The 19,996-nt window shown below is 44.4% G+C and overlaps 1 protein-coding gene across 13 annotated transcripts in view; it reads left to right on the forward strand.

Moving 5' to 3' along the window:
* Positions 1-9,493, forward strand: part of LOC135374874 (uncharacterized) — a 53,972-nt gene extending 44,479 nt beyond the window's left edge. For 11 of the 13 annotated variants that reach the window (XM_064607796.1, XM_064607805.1, XM_064607800.1 and 8 more), the window contains 2 exons: positions 2,326-2,429; positions 9,435-9,493. In XM_064607796.1, the coding sequence (XP_064463866.1) occupies positions 2,326-2,412 (87 nt within the window). In that variant the 3' untranslated portion in view covers positions 2,413-2,429; positions 9,435-9,493. Of the gene's footprint in view, positions 1-2,325; positions 2,434-9,434 lie in introns of all 13 variants that reach the window. The other 2 variants (XM_064607797.1, XM_064607801.1) reach the window with 2 other exon arrangements.
* The last annotated feature ends 10,503 nt before the right edge of the window (positions 9,494-19,996 follow it).

Here is a 19,996-nt window from a genome sequence, read left to right on the forward strand (position 1 = left end):
ACTACAGTGACGACTCTTAGAGTGACTACAAAGCAGACGACAGCGTCGTCCCTGACACTACTCTGTTAAGCAATGGCATGGGCACTCATTTGCAGGGTGTCTTTTTTTAGGCGATACAGATTTGTCATAAAAAAACTATAAGGGCTCTAGACGTGCTGTTTTCACATCTGTCATCTCTGGGTCGGCGGACGTTCTTGGCCATATGTTGCTCAACTGTCAAATCACTAATTACCTAAAAATAGTTAATTGAGTTTTTAATTATAAAAGCTACGTAGCGTTCCAGTCTCCGAAACCGACCTCCTGGTCCGGACACTAAGCCTAACTTTATTGTTTTCCTAATGTCCCGTGCTTTTCCTCGTCCTCGTCTATTCCTACGTTACATGCTCCCACACCATCCCTCCGTGGATGGTACGGCAAGACGTTTTTTCCTATGGTGGCCATCTCGTCTCCCCACCGCGCACCTTTATAACCGATAGCCTTCAGTAGACCCCTTTGGTGTACTGCCTTTTGGACTTCATATGGCCCACTGAAACTGGTCTTGCTTCCCGGGACACCCCGTCGCACCAGTATCGCGCCACCAACTCTAATTTCAGTAATCTTTCGGCTCTTGCGCCTGTCAAAGTTCCTCTTCATTCTGGAGCGGTACTTGTCAATCGCCTGTGTGACGTGATTGGTTACGTGCAAGCGTTCATCAGCAGGGAACAGCGCCGGTGTGTTAAATGCTGCAAAGTGTGGACTGCATCCGAGAGCAGTGACGGGCGATCTGTTATGGTGCCGTACCGCCGCATCTAGTGCTCACTTCTAGCCTCCTCTGAATTGGGTGTACATCGAGATGTACTGTTTTATGACTCTAATTACTCTTTCGGCGAGGCCATCTGCAGTTGGGTGGTATGGTGTTGTCGGTTGGAGTCGTATTCCTCGTTGCTGGGCCCAACTGCGTAACCGACGACTCCTGAATGGCGGTCCGTTGTCCGAAACTATTGTTTTGGTGTTCCGGAAGGTGTCTCGGTCCATTAGAGTAATCACGGCGTCCTCTCGCCCTGGACGCGCAGCGAGTACATTGGTTTATGGCCACCAGGAACGCCTGTGTACGACTAATGCCCTCCCCTTTCTTTTTGAGCTCGCCAGCCCCTCTCTCTCATGAGGATGAGTGAGAGAGAGTGGCTGGTTTGTCCCTTCAGATGACGCACCCTTGGAAGTCGCTGGGCAGGTGTGGTAGCTTAGCTCAATTGGTAGAGCCCTGGACCGGTAATCCAGAAGATGTGGGTTCGAGTCCTAGAGCCTGGCTAACCTTTTCAGCTAACCTTTTCGCCGAATTCTGACCTTGCCGAGCAGGGGCCTGCTAGAAATTTGCTTTTTTCTGGGTCACATATACTTAGTGGAGTTATGTGGTATCTGTTTGGCATCTTTTTGGGACTCGTTTTTAGATGGCTCCTATCTAGGGTTGCCACCTTTCCTAGTGAAAAATACCGGCTGAAGGAGAGGAGGTGGAGTAGATGGAAAGGAGGAAAGGCTACTGGGAAAAGGAAGCGGGTGAAGGGTATACACGCAGAGAGAGAGAGAGAGAAAGAGAGAGAGCTCAAGATAATATGAGGAAACATATGTTCCTGCGTCTGGCTGTATGATTAATGCTAGAAATTGCTCTAAACAAGCACGAACGCTACACTGGATCGTACTGGAGCAACCGAATTGGACTGCCACAGACAAACCCTTCTTTGCAGGCGGATATCTCATGATGGTCGTGTACGGCCTAAGTTCTAGCTGGCTCGACACAACCACCAACAGCTTCGCACAGCCACTGATCTCGTCCCCTCCGAACACAAGACTCAATGAATAACAATGATAATAATAATAATAATGAATAACTAAGAAAAGTACTGGTGACTGCGGAGTTGGGTGTGTGATTTATTCAAGCTGTAGCGGAATGTTGAAGAGAAAGCCCCGCAAAATCCCCTGTGAAAGGTCTCGAGCCACAGATACCGGCAGGAGGCTGCCGGTATCACCTTCCTACAGGGAACCGGCAGAGCGAGCAAATAACCGGCCGTGACGGTATAATACCGGCCTGGTGGCACACTCCTATCACACAGCGAGGTTTAGGCGATTCATGTCACATAGCGGCCACATGACCAGTGACCGGTGACTTTTTGCGTTCAAGGATAAATGCTATATTCATTGTATTTGAAATACTTTTTGGAGTATTTCCTACTCTATCTTAATTACTTTAATTTTTATGTATTTATACTCTGTCTTAATTACATTCTAACGTCAGTATTTATTATCTGATCTTAAATACATTTTTGAGTATCTTGTGCATGTCTGATTACAGCCAAACGAGGCATCTTCGACCCGCCACAGAAGATTCCAATTGGAAATGGCCTGTGTTTTTATCTAGATGTCATAATACCGTGTTAGCAGAAGAGTCTACAACGGTAGGTGTGTTTGCTACTTTTTGTCTCCCCCTCCCCCCATGTAACAACAACAATCTAAATGAATGAATGAATGGATGATGCTGATGATATGGGATGTTTCCCTGCGTTGTGTGCATGACCCTACCCCTTTCCAAAAAGGTTCACATGAAGAGATGAAGTGGGAAGGAAAACAAAACAAATCCCTACAGTTCTTGAAGGAGGCCCTCAGAAAGGAAAGACAAGAGGGCGAAGTGCAGGGCAGTGATGAGCGGGGTTACACCATGGGCCGACAACTTTGCGGATGATGAATGGCATCCAATCCAGCAGTTCAGGTTCCGTCGCCAGGCTGAAGCCGACTTGCTATTCCTTGCAAAAAAAGAAAAAGAAACAGAAAGAGAAAAGGAAAAAGGGGCAGCGGGGGGCATTCGGCTGGTGGACAGTAGCCCGCCTATATACGTATGGTCCACGACCCGCGGTCAGAAAACTTTTTCAGAAACGAGTAATACCTGGACATCCTGGAGTCCAGCGGCGTCCGGGTGCGCCGCTAAAATGGCCTTGAGGATAGCTAGAATTATGGGGACCAGCACAGCTGCCGGGGCACCATCGGCTCACTTGTCGCCTCAGGCGCGGAGGGGAACGGTGTGCTTGTATGTGCACCAATTTGTGGAACCGCAGCGCCCTCTTGACTACTAGAGGTGTGCGCCGCCGCGCCGCCGCCGAGTGCATAAGCCACGCCGCCGCCGCCGATGCAGAGGGGTCGTCGCGGCGCCGCCTCCGATACTGCAATAGCTGGCCGTGGCAAGAGCCCATACAAGAGCCCGTTCACGTTCTTTGTATTGGCTAAATCCGAAATATAACTTTGCTTTTTCCTACAGTCGTCTATTCAGAGCATGCTACGAATAATTTGTCCCTAAAAGCGTCGAAACCTAATGCTTGAAAGACTATAAAACGCCGGCATCGTGTTCACCCCGCACTTTTACATAACACTTGCAGAAGCGGGACGGGGGCGGAGAAGGGTCACGCCGATAGAAGCAGGTCGGCGTGGCGCCGCCGCAATATAGTAAATAGTAGATACGCCGCCGCCGACAAAATTGCGTCAGCGCACACCTCTATTGACAACATCCATAGGTCTGGCGCAAGGGAGGCGAAGACGCCAGGGGGCATCCAGGCTATAACCGTTGTCTCTCTCGTGGGTACTCTTGGGCGCTTTGGATCTCGCTGAATCCGATATGGAGGTGGGGTGGGGTGGGGGGAGACCGCTGTATCGCCGACCGCTTGCGCGGACACAGAGAGCGGGAAGCCGCATGCGGACCTCCAAAGTTGGAGCATCTTGGTTGCCGCCGCGAAGTGCACTCCTTCATAGAGTACGGTCCCGAGCACTGTGTGGGCCAACGACAGTTGCGCGAGAGATGCCCGAAACGCTGGCAGTTGGAACACTGGGTTGGGCCATTCAAGCCCCCATATTGAAACATTTTCCTCTTTACGTGTACTCCTCACATAGTATTCCTCAGAACGAGGTTAACGACCACAAGTGTCTCCATACCATTAGGAATACTACACTCCTAAGAAGACAGGTAGAATTTTCTACCCAAGCTGGTAGAATGACAGTTACTACTGTATAGTAGTTTGTTTCTACTCTGCAGCTATACCCAAAAGGTAAAATTGGTTTGAGTAGAAATGTGGTTGCAGTGCAGTTCTACCGAGATGGGTAGCCTTTTTGTCTTGAAGTGTACAGCTGGTACTTTTCCTCACTTACGCGTTAGCACCGCGAAACCAGGATTTCCCTACACCCTCCCTCCCTGCATTTTTGCAACCCCCAGAAATTTTTCAGGTGACCCCACCCAGCTCAGCCACCAACACGTTCTGATAGTGTCTCCAGCACAGCGAGTTACATCCTGTACTGCCAAACTTGGGCTGTAGCACCACAGTCATGCAGATGGTCGTACCACGCATTTGTCCAAAATCATTTGAAAGTGACTGTTCAATGCATATATTGCGCGCATATATGCAATGTGTGCGGATACGCAAACTCAATGTGGATAATCAAGAACCATTTGTGCCCAACTCAATCGAGCAGGGTATTCTGCTTTTTTCCTATAAGGTTTTCACTGTTGGTTGCTAGGTGTTCACTGAGATTCGTGAGATAAGGTGGTAGTCCTTTTTTCTTTGTCGCACGTGTGACTATGCATCGTAATGTTGAAATGCCGTTATAATGAATCTCCATTCTAATGTACTGTGTTCTAACGTAATAACATGTAAAAATAAAACGGGAAAGCTGTGCAGATATGTCACCAATGTACCACGATTCTTTCCGTGTCTAAGAAAAATTCCGTAAGCGGAACCTTCACCAAGCTACCCCTGCCCCTTGAAAGCTCGCCCCCCCTCCCCCCCAGCAGTGAATTTCTGGGGAAATCACTGCTACGAAACAAGACACAACAGGAGGGCTAGTCAGTACGCATATATGGGCCGGTCTTCATGACGGAGACTATCGACATCTAGCTGCAAAGTCCGCCATAACAGAGAGAATACGAGATACCGGGGGAAGGCAGGAATTAGAAGCCTTTTCAATGAAGGACGAACGAATACGATGCTGTCTTCGCTAGTCGTTCACGTTGTCGGTTAGCAAACTAGCCCAAATTTGTGCTACCAGCGTCTCGGCCGAGCGGGTTAAAGGGATAGCTCGTTCCCCACCGAAAAAAAAAAAGTGTGCTGGACAGTACACTAGCCCCTTTCGTTCGACATATTTTCCTGTCGGCATCGGCAGCGTGGCGTTCAGTTCTCGCTTTGCCGTTCACATTCATACAACCCCGAACTGTGTCACTAGTGAGCTGTTCCTGGGATGGGCAGTAACAGTAATACTTCGTATTATAATACTATTACTGTAATACTTTTGAGTATTTGTATTATGTATTATAATACTCGTTTTTGAAATGTATTTGTATCTGTATTATAATACACAAAACGAGGTATTTCATGTGTTATAAAACTTTTGAAGGCGTAATACTTACCCAGAGGTCGTAAGTTCGACGTGCAAAGTGTCACTGGAGCACCGTTACCAGTAATTTTTCGTGTCCCACAAACATCTGAACACGAACAAGGCTCCCATTACAGTGTTCCCCTGCCCCAAATTATCCAAAAGCGAGTGACATTGGCGCCAGAGATTACTAGAGGTTTCCTGACATTCCTTCCAGTTGAGCATCCGTAAGGATAAGTCACACCAGTGCAAGCCCTTTGTCTTATGAAAGAGTGCATCCAGTGCAGACAGTCACCCCTGTACGTGGTTGCACTACGGGTAGTCACAGGTTTTTGAATGGCCCACATTTTATAGTACAGAGCGGATTAAATCAGGGCTCTACCACAGTGAGAGCAAGTTGTTCACTACGATCGAATTGATCAGCGCTGTCTGATCGTATTCGGAAAGATCAAGCCACGTGCAAGAATGTAAGAGTGAATACGACGTTATTGGAGAATGATTGTCTCGATAAGTAATGGGCATATATCTAAGTAATTCTTCTGTTCCTTTCTCCCCAAGTTAAGTATCAATGTACAGGGTTCGCCAAGATAAACTTCGGGGTTTGTAACGAAGATAAAACAAATAAGAACAGTGTCGGAAAGCTAAAGTAGATGTTAGAGGACGTATTATGCCCCAAAATTTTATGTCGATAATGCCGCTCAGTCTGTTTCTCTGCGGATAAATCGTGAGAATTAAAAAACCGCCGCTGCCTAAACGGCTATACCTGTGTTTAAGCTTCTCTCCGTCAGATGGCGAAAGGGTCGAACGCGGCGTTGCAGACTACGACTCTGCATTCAGTTCCACTTTTTCACTTTGTTTCGATGTCGTCTGCAACGCCGCGTTCAACCGTTTCGCCATCTGACGCAAAGGAGCATAAACATAGGTATATAGCCGATTAGGCAGCGGCGGTTTTCTAATTTTCACGATTTATCCGCAGAGAAACGGACCAAATGGCAGTATCGACATAAAATTTTGGGGCATAATACGTCCTCTAACATCTACTTTAGCTTCCCGACGCTGTTCTTATTTGTTTTATCTTCTTTACAAGCCCCGAAGTTTATCTTGGCGAACCCTGTATTACAAGTATTACTCGTGTAATACAGAGAAGTATTAGTATTATGTATTATAATACTCATTTCTGAAATGTATTTATATATGTATTATAATACTGATTTCTAGGGAGTATTATGTATTAGTATTATAATACAAAATATGAGTATTACTGCCCATCCCTGAGCTCTTCGGCAGAAGGAAGGAACGGTTGCATTCAAGCAACGAAGATTAGGCCACTATTTTGCAGTGATGACCACTAACTACCTCTACAGTAGTTTAACTATAACTACTAATTACTTTGCCACTGAGTAGTTTAAGTAGTAGTTTAACTACTTTTTGGGGGAGTAGTTAGAAAGTACTTCTTTAACTACTGCAATGTAGTTTAACTACATCTATAACTATACTTAACGTTGTCCATCAACACCAATCCCTTGTAGTGTTCTCAGACACCTATATATGAATCACAAGCAGTGATAAACTTATGCTCAAGCCATTGCTACGATCGTCATATATAAAGCTTGCGGCGGGATTCTTTCTGTGTCTACGCGATAAACTAAGTTGCAGAATTATTTCGCAGCAAATGAGGCTTCACTAGACAAGCATTAAAAGTGAAGATGTAGTATACATGCAGGGAACAATTGCTCTGCAGCTCCGTTCTCGTCAAACAAGCAGCTCAAGGTAAAGGTCGGAAGCACAATCGTGCCGTAAAGCTTGCGGCAAAATCGGAAGTAGTTGGCGCCTTCAGTAACCTAACTACTGTAGTTAACTACTTAAAATAGTAGTTTAACTAGTAGTTGCACACTGCATTTCTGCAGGTAGTTGATAACTACTTTTTAACTACAATCAGGTAGTTTAACTAGTAGTTTAACTACATCTACGCCTCACCATCGCCGCTCAGCAGTCTCCATCATACTTTCGAATGGAGATATGCGCTCCCTCTTGTCCGCGTTGACGTCGCCCTGGGCCCATCAGGAATGGTGTCATGACATCACCCGGTGGTCGCTTCTGTATGCTGTTGACCCAACGCTTTCATTTGAAATGCCAGGCGGTTTCCCTCGCCTCTTTACGTCCCTAGTGCGTCGTTTACGACTTAGCGTCGCATTCACCCCTGCACTCCGGTATAGGCTGGGCCACAGCACCACGGCGCTGTGTACAACTTGTGGTTTCCCGGCAACAATTCGACACACACTCGAAGACTGCAGCCAGTAAGTACGCGAGCGACGGGCCTTTAAATCTCAACTTGAAATGCTGGATCAGAGGCCATTCAACATCCTCAAAGTTCTCGGCCCATGGAGTAACCCTGGACACCAGTGCCGTGCACTTGGCGCTCTTCTTTCATTTCTGAGGGTCACCGGCCTCCTTCACGAACTGTAGGGATTTCCTTCCCTCGTCATCCTTTCATGTGAACCTTTTTGGAATGGGGTAGGGTCCTGCCCTCAATGCAGAAAAACACCCCACATCATCATCATCATCCATTCATCTATGTTGTTGTTGTTGTTAACTACATCTAGTTAACTACTGGCCATCACTGCTATTTTGACAGGCTGCATATGATTTGTTTTCCTAGAAAAGATCATATATTGAATAGCAGTCAACGAGGAAGAGCTCGCCATGCTGATTTTTCAAACCTGCAGACGTTTTTTTTTCTAACAACGAATGAGAAGACCCTCTCTCACCGACGTCAGACAAGAGAGGGTGTGGTCTGCTGTTCGGACACTCGAAGCTCTAACTGCGGCAGCGATTTTGTAAATGAAATTGCGCCTCACTTAAAAAGTTTTGGGCAGAAGTATTCTTCGGAAATGTTTTTCATATACTGCTTTACAAGATGAGAGCGGGTTTTCGCCATATTGGACATCACTTTCACGCTCCTTTAATTGGATTGGATTGGGCTCGTGCATTTTAACAGCCTCGGGTACACATTTGGAACGATAAGCGAGCTATCTTATCGACAGGGGTATCACATAAGAGGGCACATTGTATATTTTAGACTTTTACTGCAAAGTGAAAAAAAAAAAAGGATGGAGTGGGAAGAGCATTTTTTAGGTTGCAGCAAACCATAGACTGGGAAGTTACCCGTCAAAAAGAACTCTTTACGAGTTAAGCTACCGTGTGAGAAACGTAATTAAGTTAGGAACGAAGTTCTAAAGCCCGAAATATAACTCGCAGTTACTGAGTTACTTAAAGAAAGAAAAAGTTACTTCCAACTTTCTTCCTACACAAAATAGCATTACGCAGGTGCAGCGCGCGTGAGCAGTTGAATTAGAACTTGAGTTGCCTGCGGAAGAGTGAAACACGCTTAGATCGTTTTTGGTTTATGTCCAATAATACCCCTCTCCCTGTCTGTAAACAAATGACGTCATAGTGTTCGACAGCGCCACCAATTTGCTAGAGTCGAACTACGCTCGAAGGTACGTAGATGCCAACAAGATCGCGCCCGAAAGCCAAATGTCTTGAGGGGGTTACGAATGGTCTCTCTGAAAGGGACGCGACCTTCGGTCCTACTTTTCTTTCCATGGGAGGCAGCGAACAAGTGCCCGTTCGTGGAACCCAGCCCCCTCCTTGCGATTTGTTTCGGTTTCAGTGCGTCCACCAACGTCATGATGACGTTGTGGGCGCATAATGGTTCAGCTTCATTTCAGTGGTAGCGGTTTCTTTACTTTCTGAATAAAATACTGTCACTGATTGAATACCACGTTTTATGGCACAAAAAAAAAATGTCGTGAAGGAATCGGAGAGAAAGCAAGAAAATATGTGGACGTGAGTGAAAAGCGAATTAAAGGTAACTTGGAACTTAAGTTACTTTGGCAAAGTTAGTCGACAAAGAAACGAATTTCTCTTAAAGTTACCACGTCGCAAAAGTACCGAGTTAAGTTACAAGTTACCAAAAAAAAAACTTAGTTACAGTAACGAGTTACCTCAAACTCTGCAGCAAACTAAAGGCTTTACTCTCTCTCTTACAGGCACGTGACGAGGTGAAAGAAAAGACTCTCGCAATAAAGCTGAAAATATGAAGCTCGAATTTGTGTATGTGTGTGTTTTCCTGCTCTTCATGTGCTCCAGGTCATGGGAGCACCCACTTATCGAGCGAACTCACCATATTGTTCCCCGATCCTGTCAAGGCAGGGGTAACGTACTTATACCGGCAGGTTACGAGTGGACTCGTGCGCAGAATCATTGAAAGCACAAGCATCTTTCTTGCACAAAAACGAGTCATATTTTTCGTAAATCAGCTTACATAATTCTCAATCCATCAAGATTGGGGGATCTTAAAAGCACGAAACGGGCAGGAACACAATTTTTAATTCAATTCCTAAGTGTTATGTGACACACAGCACACGGAGGTAATCCTCAATTTGAACGATTCAGGAAGCGCCACCAGAGAATCAGTAAGGGCACAACATTTGAACCAATGAAATGAGTAGAGGCATACCTTTTATTAGGTGTTGAAGCACACTGGAACACAGAACAAACCGTTGCTCTACAACGGAAACATCATCGAATAGATGGACAGGTTTTGCATACGTCACTATGAGTCATACGAGGATATCATAAAAACAGGTCTTAGGCATTTTGAAATATGGGAGAAATTACACACTTGTAGTAGTCAGAAAAGCTAGTGTATCTAGCAGTGCCTATCTAGCAAAACAATTGCTAGATACGCTAGCTAGCGTATTTAGCATCAACAAACAAGACCGCCCCCGTCCCCGCCCCATCCCGCTCTTGCGAATGTTAATTAGGGCTAAACCACGTGAGCGCCAGCCCACACATACCGACCTCACTGTATCATCTGAGGAATTAACCACGTGTGCACCAGCCCACTTTCACGACTCCATCTGGTAAGCCATCCCTGCAACATGCCTTTCTTAATATTATAATTAGGTGCACGCCCTACTGTGTTGGAGTAAACCACGTCAGAGTGATACCGACCTCACTGTGTCATCTGAGGAATTAACCACGTGGGCACCAGCCCCCATATCGTAAGCCAGCCTCCAGCAAGTCCCTCGCACGCGCAACACGCGCTTCTTATTATAATTAGGTTGCATGCCTACTCTAGATTAGAAGGAACTACATAAAAGCACAGTTGCAAGATCGTATTTTAATTATGACTGAACTACCCCCCAGTCCCACTACAGCAGCACCCCATCATCTCACGAAGGTTGAACCAGCCCACGAAGCTGTCGTTATACCCTTCTTAATAAGTTTACCTCCACCCTCTCGCAGATTTTAAACCTGACCAGTTGTGGCTGACCACGTGGGGGCACCAACCCCTTTGCTTGCCTGTAGGATGCACTCACTGAATGTCATCTTAATTGTGTAGTTCCATCAGAATGATATACCTCTTGTTTTAAACAAACTACGTTAACAATGAATAATTAGCTTAGTTATGAAATCAGAAATGTGCCATAACCGTTCATTCATCTAAGGATCTTAGTAAAAAAAGAAATAATAATAAGATTACAAAGATTAATTTTTTATGGATAGTTGCACAATTCTTACTCGATCCTGCAAAAGCGTATACGAAGAGGGGAGTCAAGTCCTGTAGATCTCATAAACAAAATACAAAGGAAGCGTGGACCTCCACGCGAAAGCTTGTACAAATTAAACTTAAACAAAAATCTTCAGTGTCGGCTTCTGTATTTTGTTTATTGGATCCCTGCAAGGATAAAACGATAGCTCGATTCATACATGGCACAACATTGTTCAAATATTTTTTTTTCTTATTACGTTTTAAAGTCGACAAGTAGGACACCTCGCTATCGTCTGCCTAATGGAAATGGTTGATGAGCCAATCGACTCCTTCCGAAGTGCGAAGAGACAGTATATACTTAAACTTCAGAGCGCTAAGAGCGTAACCGAAAAAAAAAAAGGCCTACAGCTCTGATCTTCGACAACCGATCGAAAAAAAGAAAAAAAATGCACCGGCCGCCGCCACAACATCGTTGCGAATTGCAAGGATATGGCATAGCTAGTATTGAGAAGTGATTATGGACAGGGTGCTAAGGGCGTGTAACCGACAAAAGGCTTACCGCTTCGAAATTCGACATCCGACGCATCATGGGGGAACATCATGATATTCATTGTAGAGATTTCATTAAACACGCTTGGACTTGCAGTCGACCAGGCAACCTCTCCCCATTAATCCGGTTTTGTGTACGACACGGATTAACTCTCGAGAAATGATAAGATCACTTTTTCCGTATTCCATTAAGATGTTGTTGTGTTTGCGACGCTTTGCATATTAGACGACGGGATGGCTGAAGGTCACGCTGTTTCCACTCAGACTGTGATATCTCTTCTGCTGATTTGCATGAGCACGCGAGCAAGTCGAATAAACGCTCGAAGATACACGATGTTATTGCAATAGCAAGCATTTGCATATCAGACAACTCGTTGGATAAAGGTCGTACCTTTTTACTCTAGCCGGTGTCGCCTTTGCAACTCGAAGACAGGAAAAATAATTACTATGCGATACATGTTGCGCCGCAGGAAAAGAAGAAGAATAAAAGACGCAGTATACTAATGACAGCTACCTCCATGCTGACTGCTTTGATTTCTGAACAGAGCGAGCCAGCCCGAGTAAAGCCGTAATTACCTCTCAAGGATAAACGATAATATCACTTTCCTCATCACGTCTTTGGGGCGAGACGGTCGACGCTGCAGTCTCATAGGCAAACGAAGCAACTTCTATATAAGACGGTTCGTCCGCAACGCTTTCCGGACTGAGCTGGAATGCCAAGTGAATGCCACTTGATTGTTTTCAGGTGGATTCACTTGCACATTCCAGCTCAGGTTTTTCCGTGCGGGTGTTTGACTGGAAAAGCAGACTAAGGTGAGTACATGCTTTTTTCTTTTCTCTTGTTATAAGTTCTTCCCCTGTGAGCGTGCAAGGTCACAGCCATTTATGGAATGCAGTACGTGAAAGAAAAAAAGAAAAGAGGTTCATTCCTTCCCACTGCCGACATGCAAATCTTTGTGATTTTAAAGTGCACCTTCTTAGATCGTCGCAGTAGATGAAATGAAAAATAAACGATTGCAAACAGTACAACATTATTTTTTTATTTAGGACATTGCATTGCGTTGTATGTTTTGGAGGACATTGCTAATTTACAAGTCGGCTTCACCTAACTTCTACGTGCGTTGCGGGAAGTCAACGTTAGGAAATGCTCAGTCTTGCTGGATTGCTTGTTTCTTTGCATTTCAATTCAGCGGAACGATGTTTTTTTTTAATTGTTTGACTTTGGTTCTTCATAAAACATATTTTCCAGTTCATCGTCTTTGTTGTAACTACTCCGACGAGGTTGAAGGGCCATCTCACATTTTGGGCTTGTAAGATCGACTTCTTCTAAGCATTTTTTAGCTTCTCTCTTTCATTTCATGTTCGGGTAACAACAGAACACTTCACCTAAATGTCAATGGCAAACAGGTCAGAAAGAAAGGAATGTGTCTACCTTCATTTGTGAGATGTAGCTAGTCTTCACCCAACTCCTACGTGCATTGGGGGAAAGCCTACTTTAGGAAATGTTCAGTCTTGCTACTGCATGTTTCTTTGCATTTAAACTTAGCGAAACGGTGTTTTTTTTTTAATCGTTTGATTTTGGTTTGACATAAAACATATTTTCCAGTTCATCTTCCTTCTTTTGCTGTAACTACTCCGAGGAGGTTGAAGGGAGGAGTTTGAGATCTTCCTTGACAACAAGGCAAAAATGTGTGCTATACAATGGAGAAGAGGTGGAAAACTTTTTTTTTCAAGTTAATCCAGTCGGGATTCCAGATGAAGATTTTTTTCTCCGTGAGAGTGTTTGACTGGAAAGACAGACTGTGGTAAGTACATGGATTTGCCCTCCTCTTTTGCAATACATATATATATATATAATGCTTTTCTATGAGCATGCAAGTCATTTATGGGAATGCAAATATGAGGAACGACAAGGTTTCATGCCTCCCGCTTTCAGTGGCGACATGCAGGTCTTTGTGATTTAAGGAATGCTTTCCTAGTCCATCACAGGAAGTGAAAACGTTTGCAAACAGTTACATTTTTTTTATTTAGATACAAGGACAGTGAGATCACAGCCCTTTTAGATAGTGAGATTCCATAGCAAGAGTGATGTCGACCAATTGTTCTGCCAAGAGAGTAAATGTTGCCTGGGCAGCGGCGAAGTTTTAACTCACGTTCTAAGCACAAACAGCATACATCTGAGCATTCGTTATCGTAATAGGTCCTTGTAAGATTGGCTGTCTCTAAGCATTTTTGCAGCTGGCATGTTTCATTTCGTGTTAGGGTAACACCAGAACGCTTCGGTTTACCGTTTTCACTCCAAATGCGTACCACAAGCAAGTCAGAAGGGCACGAATGTACATAAACATATTTTTCCAGTTCAGCTTCTTTGCTGCAATTGCCCTGATGAAGCTGAAGGGAAGAGGATGGAAGCTTCGTTAGCTCGTTGATCACCACAACAAGCAAAAACGTGTGCCACACAACGGAGAAGAGAACACACAAACATCTATCCTTGTCTGTTCACTCACAATGAAATGAGAGGGCTTAGTACAAATGTACATTTTTATTTCCCTGATACACGAGCGGTGATTATTTTTTTATGCTCCATTGTGCACCAGTCGATGTTTGAAGAGGTCAAGTGTTAGCTTGCTGATGTAGCCTGTTAAGTAGTGCCAACCTTCAGACTCGGCTTGTTCCATGAAACATAGACTCTCGGCAGCATGATGCATAGCGTCAACCTCGTCAGCATATGTCAAAATTTCATCCACGTGATGTGACCATTCAGCAAGTAATGCGAAAGGTGATTCCGAGGCAAACGTACAGGCGGTGTGAACTCTGGCATACATTGTTTTTGCAGTTTTCCAAGTAACCCTGTCAGGAGGTTGATCTGGCAGCGCTTGAAACAACACCATATCCGTCACAATTTTAAAAGCTTCCACGAGCGAAGTTTTGCCTACTTGTGTTAACCCACATTCCAATATCTCCTTGTAGGAGACGTGTTTGAGACAACACACAGGCTGCATCCGAAATTCGTGTGTGTAACCTCTTCTCCATCTGCCACACACATCTCTACCTAGCACAGGCTGCTCTTCATCTGCGTCTGATGATGACGACCATGCGCCATCAAGCCGAGGATCAACCTCAGGCCATGTTGTGTCATCGGCGGCTGACTTGTCTTGACTGGTCATTACAAACCAAGGTAATTTTCTGCGATCCACTTCTTGTCCAGACTGCCAGTGAACTGAACCAAGTACTGAAGCTTCCCATTTCTAACTCGTCGTTTTATGATCTTCTCTACTTTTGGAACCTCTCTCACTCGTACAATTTCACTCTCATAAAACCCACCAATGATGTCTTCATTTTTAAGATCACGTAATAGGTACGTGTTAGGATACCCTAACTTGATCGCTCTCACCACGAAGAGTTCTGACGTAAATGACCCTAAATAACGTTTTATTAGCTGATGTCTGTATTTTGCAATTCTCACTACGTCTCCAACACTGTAGCGCGGCTTTTTTGGTGGTCCAACCGGGCTGGGGTACAGTCTCTCTCGGAAAATGTGCTCGTTTTCTTTCTTTACGTCCACTGGTCTGGCAGAAAGTGATCTGTGTACGCGATTGTTGTAAGCGTTCACTACTTGAGGTAAAATGTTCACATATCGCTTGTGACCCTGGAATGTGAAGATACGGTACAGTGTGGTCACAATTGTTCGCTGAGATCGCTCACAGATTGAGGCCTTCATAGGTGAATTTGTATGGATGAGCCGGATCCCCCTTGCTTTCAGAAACTGTTGTACCGCCTTGTTTGTAAATTCTGTTCCATGATCTGTGTGCAAAAGCTTGGGTGTCCCAATTCTTTTAAAGGCAAGTTTAAAAGCTCGAATAACCTCGGGAGATCGTTTATTACGAATAGGTACAATGGCAAGAAGCCGAGAGAAAGCATCTATACAAAAGAGCAAATAGCGAAAACCATCGTTCTGGTTCTTTAGACTTTGCAAATCCTTTAGGTCAGCCTGGAATAGTTCATGAAGTCCAAGTGCAATGGTTTTTCGAAACTTCGTGGGTCGCTTGTATTCCTTATGCAAACTGTACACATCACTTGTCTCCAGAAATTTAGTGACTTTGCCCTTCTTTTCGCCAATGACTTGAGCAAGTCTCTGCACTCCACCAAAGCTTCCGACATGTTGCGGGTCATAGTAGGCTGCCATTAGTACTTCTTCCTACTGCAAACTCTAAGAGCATCGAGTGATAGATAAGCGTCGATTGTAGCTGAAACGCCTCCTCTCATCCAGGGAGGTTGCCTGTTGTGAAGTTCATACTTCAAAAGCTCAACAATAGATGAGTGTGGCACCACCTTTCCGTGACAGATAACTCTTCCGTACTCGTCATAAGCCAGAACCGTTGTCATCAGCTGAAGCATAGCTAATACCTTTTTATGATGTCTTGGAGGGAAGTGTGACAGTATTTTTTCTTCTTCGAAGTAGCCTCTCTCCTCGGAGTTCAGTACGGTGTCCATGTGAGCTGTCGTGCGCGCTTCGCGGCTCGTGTGAGCGGTGGTGACGCACGTCGAGGTGTGGAAGCTTCACTTACGGAATGAGGTGAAGGAGTGGCCAGAGTTTTCTCTGCTGTATGTTTTTGAAGACGAGATGGGTGCACAATAAGTGCTGGTAAGTTTAGCTTGACCAATAGCGGCAAAATCCGATCAAAATAGGGTGGTCTTTGAACATTTCTTGCTTTCGTCACGAGATAGTATACGAGGTCAATTATATTAATATTGTCTAGTCGCTCACCGTCAACAATTATCTGAAATGTTTTCCTATCCATGAGATCGTTGGTTCTAGAAGACGTAATAGGTTTTGTGATCTGATTTTATAGCCACTGCTCATGAAATCAACGACAGTATTACTTTTTTCCTCGGTCTGTGTTTCCTCTTCTCTCGCTGTTGTTGAACCCAGTGTAGGTGTGCTCTCACTCACAGTGGGATGTAGCAAGGAGTGAAGATATTGGACTATCTCTTTTGCTTTGATATCGTCTGGTTCATCTTTCTTCAATATCTGTGGGATGGGAGTTTCCCGGTAAGGCACAAGCTCGTATTTCTGCATCGACTACACTCCGATTGCTTTTGCTATCGCCCTTCCACCTAAAGTCGAGAGGAGACCCAGCAAAGGTGGCAAAAGGAACTGTAGAAAACCACCAGATTGTTGCAATACCTTTCGAACTTTCTTCACTCCTGTAGTGTCTCGTTTTGCCAAAAAGCGGATAGGTGTTGCATAAGGTTGCAACTGATTTCTCACTCTTGGAGCTACCTTAATGTTTCCTTTACAAAGATTCATACAAATCTCTCGAATAGCAGTTAGTTGCTCTCTCGTAGCATGTTCCAGGAGAAAATAACGTTGCTCCGGCAACTTTGCATCAGCAAGTAACTGAAGAAAATGAATATTCTTCTTGACACGTTTCATGTTTTATATACTATTTGTCGCTGGTCGTCTGGAAATATATTAGTCCACACCCTAAATTGGTCTGAACAGTTTTGGGATAGGTCAATTACAAGGTATGAATATGGTTTCTTGCAAGCATCTTTATATATACTTGGCAGTAGTTCACTTTTCTTTCGACCAAACAGTTGTTGTGAAAGTATTTGCATTTGGTCCGCAGTGCGGGCGGAACGGCATAAAATTAAGGCACTGCTGTTAAACTGAATGCATCTATACAGAGGATCATTAATAAATAAATATTGTGTTATGAAAATAGCTGAACAGTTGAGGTGGTGACAGCCAGCTACATAAAAATTGCAGATTTCTTTGAGCCTTTGTTTGTCGGCTAAGCAATCATCAAATATAATTAAAGAATTTCTTACAGTATCAAGATTAGTAGGAATATCCTGACTGAAGGTTACCTCTGGAAAATTATCGAAGATTGGTTGTTTGTACAAGTACCGTAATTTCACGTGTATTAGCCGCGGCTTATGCGCGATTTTTTTTCTCACGGGTGCTCTGCGGCTTATCCACCGGTGCGGCTTATCTGATGACTATTTTTTCCTGACATTTTTCCCATACGCCAGTTTTAACGAATGGGGCCGGGCCTACAGTGTCTCTGGAACAGCACTGCCCTGCCGATGCACGAACAGTGCGTAACAGGGACGGGTCCACATTCGAGTAGATTAATCTTCCTGGTGCATTCCCCCAAGCAGCTTTAACGAAAGTGGTGAGAGTGATTCACGTTTTCTGGAAGACCACTGACCCATCAATCCATAAAAAACGCCCAACAAGGGCACAATCCGATCTTGGTAGAACTCTAGAGATGACCTCCTTTGTTGTACACTATGGACCACAGGGTTTATGGCCTTCTCTATGGTCTCCTTCGTGATTTAAATCAGTCGTCTCGTATTGCCCGCGGCTTATCTGCGAGTGCGGCTTATCTGCCAGAAAATTTTCAAACCGTTCCTAAAAACGCGTCCTGCGGCTTATCTGCGGTGCGGCTTATACGCGTGAAATTACGGAAATGGTTTGTCGAAGACAGCAGCTCTATGTTTAATTAGACGTGTAACAAGTGTCGTCTTTCCACTCTGGCTTTGACCTGATATGGTCATTGAGACCGGAGTGGTAAACCTATAAGGTCCAACCCTCAGCCATCTTTTGCAAACAAATGAAGCATGTTATGAAATCACAACATTGCATAAAGGAAGGTTACAGCAAAGACGAGCCTGTACATCACTCTCAGATTGGCTAAACTGAAATACAGACATTCAAGGTTGTAGACATTCAAGGTTTGCGCACAGCCATGTTAGTTATCAGACCAGGAGCATTCTATAATGGAAGGTTACAACAAAAAGCAAAGACAAGTTTGTGCTCTAAGATTGCCCAAAGTCGAAGTACACACGTTCAAGGTTGTAGACATTCAAGGTTGTGCACGCAGTTATGTTAGTTACCAGACCAATGAAGTTAGATAGGACACGCTGAAACATGTCTTCACGTATAACGTTGCAAGGATATAGACGTTTAAGGCTGTGCACACATGTTAGAGAGCTGCATGCAATCGCTATATAAGAGCGGACATAGAGAGTGGTTCTTCATTCAGAACGTCAGACTGAGGAGGTGCGTTACATATTCCTGTGGAAGATGTAAGAGTTTGCAACTCGATTCTTCTCTTTCAGTTCATTCTATACAGCAAGAGGGAGAAAGCAAATTGTCATCATAACAGCAAGTCTCCATAACACAAGTAAGCTATGTCATCCGTCATGGAAAAGTTGGATAAACTGAAAAAATGTGGTGACGGTGAAATTCAGAAAATGAGCAACATACCCAAAAACGAAAAGTTCGAAGTGCTGGACATTCAGAAAATTGACACTATGTATGGCGAGGCAGTATACGTGGAGCTCCGCATAGAAAACGACAAGCCAGTGAAAGTGTATCTACCTGGACGCTTCAAAAAATTGTCGGAGGAAGAGCTAGAGGAAATGCGACTGCTTCCAAATCTCAAAATGGAGAAGAAAGAACGGTTTACCAAAGATGGTAAAAAAGTCAATTCGCCAGATATTATCATCACCAATTCGAAGAGAAAGTGATGAGATATGGTGACGTGCCACTTATGCTCCCAGCACGAACGGCAGTATTATGCAACAGCATTAGGTCTTCAGATTCACTTGGCAAATGTTCACAATCTTCAAGCCCCCTGCATTCCTTTTTGTGAGACTTTGTGCACACTGCGAAACTATACTAATCGGTTCGAACTACATTTACATGACAGGGACTTTAGCGGACATGATGTTACAACCTTTTTTCACGAGTACAGACAGTACATTGCTGATGTCTTACGACACTTTGGTTTCCCACTGCGCTATTTTGTATTGCTTAAAGTGGAACTTGGTCGTCACACGCCAGACGATGAGTTACAGCTCGAAATTAGTTTCGTGCCTTCCAAAGTAGTGACAGTATGGTCAGAGGCAGATGTAGAACCTTCTATCACTCAAGTGACTGCTGAAATAGCACAAAATTTGGAAAACCTCGAAGTAGAAGGTTCAGGTTTTTTTCTCTTTCGCATTCATGCCTGTATCATGAACATTGGACGTTTGATGCCTCAACTGATTGGATGTGCCCAGTTTGAGTTACCGCAAGAATTGAAGCATAAGTTTCGTTCTCTGTTGTGTGTAGACTTTGGTTTGCATGAAGATGAGCAGAACATGTGTTTTGCCTTCTCTGTAATAGCTGCCACTGCATCCTGCTACTGGTTATCGCAGGCGTAGGGCATCTTCATACAGACCATATATTTCTGAGTATGTTTTTCCGAAAATATTCCCGGTAGCTTTCCCAAAAGAGGTTGAAGCATTCGAAAAAAATAATGGTATCAGTATCAATGTGTACGCCTACGAAAGGGAAGACAAATCTCTGTACCCCATCAAGGTTGTCGATGACGAGCGTGAGAAACATGTGGATCTGTTGCTAATCGACTCTCATTTTCTGCTTATCACAAATTTTAATGGATTATTTCAACCTAGCGGACGGTTTCATTGCAAGAGGTGTATGATGGG

The sequence above is a fragment of the Ornithodoros turicata genome, unplaced genomic scaffold (genome assembly GCF_037126465.1).
Source record: "Ornithodoros turicata isolate Travis unplaced genomic scaffold, ASM3712646v1 ctg00000783.1, whole genome shotgun sequence".
In the NCBI taxonomy this organism is placed as follows: Eukaryota; Metazoa; Arthropoda; class Arachnida; order Ixodida; family Argasidae; genus Ornithodoros; species Ornithodoros turicata.